At 38.7% G+C, this 7,120-nt stretch overlaps 1 protein-coding gene across 6 annotated transcripts in view; it reads right to left on the reverse strand.

Moving 5' to 3' along the window:
- kalrna (kalirin RhoGEF kinase a) overlaps positions 1-236 on the reverse strand; it is a gene marked incomplete at both ends in the record, with an annotated part of 131,532 nt that extends 131,296 nt beyond the window's left edge. For all 6 annotated transcript variants that reach the window (XM_083902657.1, XM_083902658.1, XM_083902655.1 and 3 more), the window contains one exon: positions 170-236. In XM_083902657.1, coding sequence (XP_083758783.1) covers positions 170-236 — 67 coding nt within the window. The remainder of the gene's footprint in view (positions 1-169) is intronic.
- Between the last annotated feature and the right edge of the window lie 6,884 nt (positions 237-7,120).

Here is a 7,120-nt window from a genome sequence, read left to right on the forward strand (position 1 = left end):
CACACACACACACACACACACACACACACACACACACACACAGTGATGGTTCTCGCGTTCACTTTCATCACGAGCGCGTGCAGGCGCCTCCCTCCCTCCCTCCCTCCCTCCCTCCCTCGCGCTGGTGTCGGTGGTGACATTGTATCGTCGGTGTTTCTGCTGCCGTTACCTGTTTTGTAGAAGGCATCAGTGTCGCCGTCGCTCGGCGCCTCCTCGGCCGCCTCTGCAGGATTCATGCCGGGGAGGAGGAGGAGGAGGAGGAGGAAGAGGAGGTACAGTACAATCCAGCGACACCAGAAGAAGAAGAAGAAGAAGAACACACCACCACCACCAGCAGCAGCAGCAACACACAAAAAAAAAAAGAAAAGAAAAAAGCTCCGCTCAGGAAAAAAGAATCCTGTCGTCTTTATAATCCTCACATGATCTCACTTCACCTCCCTCTCTCCCTCCATCCTCGTCTCTCGGCTTCTTTCTTTCCCTCTCCCTCGGTTTTGTTTGGGGTTTCTGGAGCTGGCTTCGTTCCTCTCTATTGTTCCCGGTCCAGCCTCCCTCTGCTGCTGCTGCTGCTGCTGTCCGCCTGGGTCTCTCTACCTCCTCCTCCTCCTCCCTCTCTCCTCCCCTCCCTCTCTCCTCCCCTCCCTCTCTCCACCGATTCAATTCATTGATCTTTATCGAATGATAAATTAAATCAAAGCACATAGAAAATCAGAGGCTGCCTCCATAACAGTTACTATCATCATAATCGATTTATCGACTACTTGTTTGATCAGGAAAATAAAATAAATGTCAGTCAAACCTGGAAATGATGATGATGATGATGATGATGATGATGTCCTCAAATGTCCCGGTTTTGTCCATAAGACGCTGAAAAATCAGAAAAAATAAATTGTAATTCTTAAAAAAAACAACAACAAAAAAAACATTGTTGTTCCTGAAGGTGGCGCTATAGGAAAAACACTCACAACAACAACACACAAATGTTTTTTCGGATTAGTCGTGATAATATCGTACCGTGACTTAAATGTTGTGATTTAAATATCGTGATAATACCGTATCATGACTTAAATATAGTGATAATATCATATCGTGATAATATTGTATTGTGACTTAATTACTGTGATAATATCATATTGTGATAATATGTATCGTGACTTAAATATCGTGATAATATTGTATCGTGACTTAAATATTGTGATATCATATCCTGATAATATCGTATTGTGACTTAAATATCATGATAATATTGTATCATGACATAAATATTGTGATAATATCGTATCATGACTTGCATATTGTGATAATATCGTATCGTGACTTAAATATTTTAATAATATCATATCGTGATAATATCATATGGTGACTTAAATATAGTGATAATATCGTATCATGATAATATCGTATCGTGACTTAAATACTTTGATATTATCATATTGTGATATCGTATTGTGAAAATATTGTATCATGACTTAAATATTATGATATATCGTATTGTGACTTAAATATCGTAATAATATTGTATCATGACTTATATATCGTGATAATATCGTATCGTGACTTCAATATCGTTATATTATTGTATCATGACTTAAATATTGTGATAATATCGTATCATGATAATATCGTGTCATCACTTGCACATCGTGATAATGCAGTCAATAATGTCCTTTATCTTAGAAGGTTATCCGTTATTCTGAAGGTCCAGCGTGTAAGTACGTTTGAATATAAAGTGTTTAAACTCTTTAAATTGAACATATTTTGTGTTTAAACCTTCTATATAAAAGTTTAGGCAATGGCCCTGTTTTAAGGAGGCCGCCATCTAGTGTCACAATGAGTGTACAGCAGCCTGAAAAGACAGACAAACCAGAGTTTGCGTTTTTACAGATTATTTTCTTAGTTCTTTCAATGGGAACAATGTCACTATATTTGACTCTAATGTCTCAAAGGTTTGTTTTTGTTGCGATGCTATCATCTAATTCATCACAAACACAAGGTTTAGCTATCGTTTCCCGAGATGTTTTAAGAGACATTTGGGGGAAAAAACCCGACTCTCAGGATAAATCGGTTCCACACAGATTGGGATCATTTGAAATAAAGGACGAAGCTTTTTAAGCAAGTTTAGTGTCACGGGACCTCATTAGGTGTTTTGGTTGCAGACTCTGGAATGAAGCCAATCTTTAACCTTTAACTAACAATCTTTTTTTTTTGGTCATAAAGCCGAATATATTTCTTCATTAAGTCCATTTTCATCCTTATGTGGCGCGGAAACCTCCATATCGCCAATCTTGTTTTGTTTTGTTTTTTTTCCCCACTGAGTCATCGTTGGTAGAAAAATGTCTGGCACTTGGAGCCAAACAGCAGAAGACGCTTTGGAGGTCATTCAAGAAGATGGATATGTTCAGCTGTCGGAGTGATTCATGCGCTCGGATCAGACGCGGAAATAAGTCATGTCTGAACCATCGTTTGCTGACCCGGCGGTGGGTGATGCGGCTGACGATAACTGGGATGTTTGAGTCCTGAATTTTGCTTGAATTTGGGGCCCAGATATGACTCTTGAAGGATAATCTGGATGGTCAGTGTACAATTGGATCTCCTGAAAGTGCCTCTATATCGTAGTCCTGCTTTCAAGGCTTTGCGAGATGGTCTTCTGCAAACATTGGTCATCACGTGAGCTTATTTAACGAGACATTTTGGACCATTTTCATACAAAATCCACTGTTCTTCCTCATTCTGATGCTCAATTTGAACTACAGCCGCTTAGATGTTGGTGCGAACAGGTGTACCTGGTAAATTGGCCGATATCGTGTCGTATCTTTTCCTGTGCGTGAACGGCATCTCCTTATGCAAATCAAATCCGCAATCCTCTCCTCTTTGATGTATTATGCATCTTCTCCTCATACATATTCCTACATATCCTCCTTCATCCACAGGAAACCACGCGTCACACCCCGCGTGTCCTGCACGCTCGCCGTTTGACCTTCCTGTCAGTCGGAGCGTGGACGCATCACCTCGTCAGCATTGGAAGGCCCATGCATTGCAAACTGCTCCAGGACATGTCCTCCCACTGTGTGCTACTGCCACCTAGTGGCCAATGCTAGACACAACAGCGGGGAAGCCTTATTCCTGGAGTCAGTTATAGTGGGCGATTACTGCCTTTTACTTACATTATAATTCACTGACACATTGAAAAAAACAGAAATAGGCTTTTATCCTTTTTTTTTATTATTTCTGAATAAATCACTACCTTTCCTTAAATTTTTTTTTTGACATAAATATTTATTTTTTAACTTTAAGAAGGTGCTCTGCAAATATGATGTGTTTTGCATAGAGTGGAAGACTGTGATAGTGTCACTGAACTGGATGTAAAACCTTTGTCAAAAAAAAGCCAAGCGAGAAAATATACTGTATTATAGGCATAAAAGCAAATTCTTCACTTGATATTTACTCTTTTTAAGAACAAATTACAGCAAAAAACAGCGTAGTGACCAATGATTCCATCTATTGTGAGGAAAAGTGTAATTATTTGCACATAAACTATAAAAATAAAGTCAGAGAACTTACTTTCCACCTTAGGTTTTTGTGTCTTTGGCCTTATTATTTGTAAGCACATGCTAATACACGCGGTGCAGCCGCGCAGGTGTTTTCACTCACCTGAGTAAACTCAGCTGCAGTCGATCACTGCGTCATGACCTCATGTAAACTCCAGCAGAGGTTTTCAAAGAGAACTGAAACCACCTGTGAGGGACAAAATGGAGTCGCCATCATTTCCTCTCTCCATCGATGAGTTCATTGAGTTTTTATCCATATAACACAAAGGGTTCGAAATATCAACGCGCTGAATCCAAACTCCACACTGAAATGAAAGACGTTAAAAACAACAACAACATTTGTTAATGTGCCACAACCGCTAGTTCCACCTAATGACATTATTAGAGTTTATATGAGTTAACAATCATATTAATAACAAAAGTATACAACACTAGGTTAAAACGTGGTCAATAAAAAAACCAAAAAACCCTTATCTAGCTAGATAACTAGAAGCTAGCTATTTAACTATATAGCTATAGTTAATATAGTTAGCTGTAGAGAAGCCAGCTGTTTAATTAGCCAGATTTCTAGCTAGCGAGCTGGAGATAGATAGATAGATAGATAGATAGATAGATAGATAGATAGATAGATAGATAGATAGATAGATAGATAGATAGATAGATAGATAGATAGATAGATAGATAGATAGATAGATAGATAGATAGATAGATAGATAATTTACGTGTACAAAGAGAAGCTAGCAATGAGGAGCTAGCTATTTAACTAGCTAGAAATCTAGCTAATAAAATAGCTAGCTAGAAATCTAGCTATTTAATTAGCTAGATTTCTAACTAGCTACCTGGAGACAGATAGATAGATTTCTATTGTGAGGAAAAGTCTTATTATTTGCACATAAACTAGAATAATAAAGTCAGAGAACTTACCTTCCACCTTAGGTGTTTGTGTCTTTAGCCTCATATTTGAGCAACCACACTGAAATGAAAGAAGTTAAAAACAACAACAACATTTGTTTATGTGCCACAACCGCTAGTTCTACCTAATGACATTATCTATAAACCACTTAAATGTAACACTGGAGTAAACAATCATATTAATAACAAAAGTAAACAACACCACATTAAAACATGGTCAATAAAAAAAAAAAAAACTCTTATCTAGCTAGATAACTAGAAGCTAGCTATTTAACCATCTAGCTACAGTTAATATAGCTAGCTGTAGAGAAGCCAGCTATTTAATTAGCTAGATTTCTAGCTAGCTAGCTATAGATAGATAGATAGATAGATAGATAGATGATAGATAGATAGATAGATAGATAGATAGATAGATAGATAGATCTGTGAGCAAAATAATGGCTTAGTTTAGTTTACTTCTATATGAATTCATTCTGTCCCGTGAAACACTGACCATTTGTAATTATGTTGGATGTTTCTCTCAAGATTTTTTTCTTGGGTCCCTGCACGTTTTCATGGGCTCCATCCAAACCACAGTGAGGAGGGCCATGACAGCGAGGCTGGGAGGAAGTCAGGAAAAGTGAGGGGACGGTTCACTCGTCCAGAGCAGCAGCAGAAGGACTTCACAGGGACTCTGACTATCTACTTATTTTTCTAAATGTGTGTCTGTGCAGCCACCGCGTCCTGACAGATCTCCACACAGAACACTGTAGCTGTGACGATGTCCCCCCCCCCCCCCCCCCCCCCGGGGCAAACTCAAGTCCTATTGTTGTTCCCTTCGCCTGGTTTGGAGACCAATGACTCAAAGATGTGTCTTTGCATAAACAGAGACAGCTCCAGTGCCTCCGAAGCTCCACTTCGCCCTCAACCAACACTCAGAACTCTCCCTGGAAATCTGCTCCCGCTGCCCTCAGAAGACTCAAAGTGACATTTTACCGCTGCCTCTCTCTGACAGTCGTCATCTCTGCCACAGGCCTCGTCTTCTGCCTTTCACAAGACAAAGTTAGCTCGTCATAATATTATTTTGTATGTGGGTGTTGGTTTTTTTCCCCTCACTGTGGCTTTGTTTCCTGCCATAAACAAGTGATTTTACCATTTTTATTTTAAGGCACGTCCTCCTCAAAGTCCTCAACAACTGTAGCACCATTCTGACATTGCACTAAAATTCAAGTATCCAAGCATTCAAGTATTTTTTGTTTGTTTGTATCGGCAAAATATAAGACTGCAGGTATAAGATGAAAAAAGGTAAAAGAAAGAAAACCAAGAAAAAAACAAACAAAAGAAAATGTGTTGTTTTATGTCACCACCAGGCGGCGCTGTTTTCAAAATTGAATATTTTTACATAGACGTCTTCAGGACTGGCCTATAAAGAGTATTAGCAAGTTTGGTTTGGGTTGGACCTTCAATTGCAAAGTTATAACAGTTTATTTTTTGTGGCAAAACACCAGAATTTTCCGCAACTTTGCTGCTTCCTAGCACCTACACCGTGTGACACTGAATAAAGATTTTTGTAACTTTTAATCCTTATCTTGTCCTGAGTGACCTCACCAAATTTGAAGTTGATTGCAATAAAGCTGTAGGAGGAGTTAGTTCAAATACCACATTTGGAAAATCCTCAAAAATGGCTCCAAATTTTGTCCATAAATCCTTTGCTGAGCTTTTAACGAGGTAACGTTAAAAACTAACAAAAGAAAATGTGTTGCTTTCTGTCACCACCACTCGGCGCTGTTTTCAAAAAATTAATATTTTTACATGGCCGTCTTCAGGACTGGACTATAAAGAGTAATAGCAAGTTTGGTTCGGGTTGGACCTTCAATTGCAAAGTTATAACAGTTTATTTTTTTGTGGCAAAACACCAGAATTTTCCGCAACTTTGCTGCTTCCTAGCACCAACACCGTGTGACACTGAATAAAGATTTTTGTAACTTTTAATCCTTATCTTGTCCTGAGTGACCTCACCAAATTTGAAGTTGATTGCAATAAAGCTGGAGGAGGAAGAGTTCAAATACCACATTTGGAAAATCCCCAAAACTGGCTCCAAATTTTAACATTAAAAACAAACAAAATAAAATGTGTTGCTTTCTGTCACCACCAGTCGGCGCTGTATTCAAAAATTAATATTTTTATATAGACGTCCTCAGGACTGGACTATAAAGAGTAATAGCAAGTTTGGTACGGATTGGTTCGGACGTTTCAGAGGCTTAGACATCGTATATAGAATATTATATATAAGCTCACACCATATTTGTGTTTCTCACTGTGATTGAAGAACTCCTTTATTTCAAAGGACGAAAGAAAAATTGTACATTTGAAACAAGCAGTCCAAGGACACGGGGTCAAACTCTACAACATCTACACCTTGTCCCGTTAGCACGTTAGCGTCACTGTGGCTAAGCAGAAATAACAAAAAAAAAGTAATCCCAGTCGTATGGCACCATTTTTCAGGCTGTCATAGAGTCCAGTGTTTTTGTGATGAGTCGACTATTTACAACTTAAAAGTAAAAAGGAAGCGTTGATGAGCATGTTTTTAAAAAATAGTGCTGGGAACGAGCGACTCGTCGTCAAACTATGTACAAACCTGTTATGTACACATCTTTTTTCCACACTGTTAATAAGTCACATCA

This window comes from Microchirus variegatus, assembly GCF_963457635.1.
Source record: "Microchirus variegatus genome assembly, chromosome: 16".
NCBI lineage: Eukaryota > Metazoa > Chordata > Actinopteri > Pleuronectiformes > Soleidae > Microchirus > Microchirus variegatus.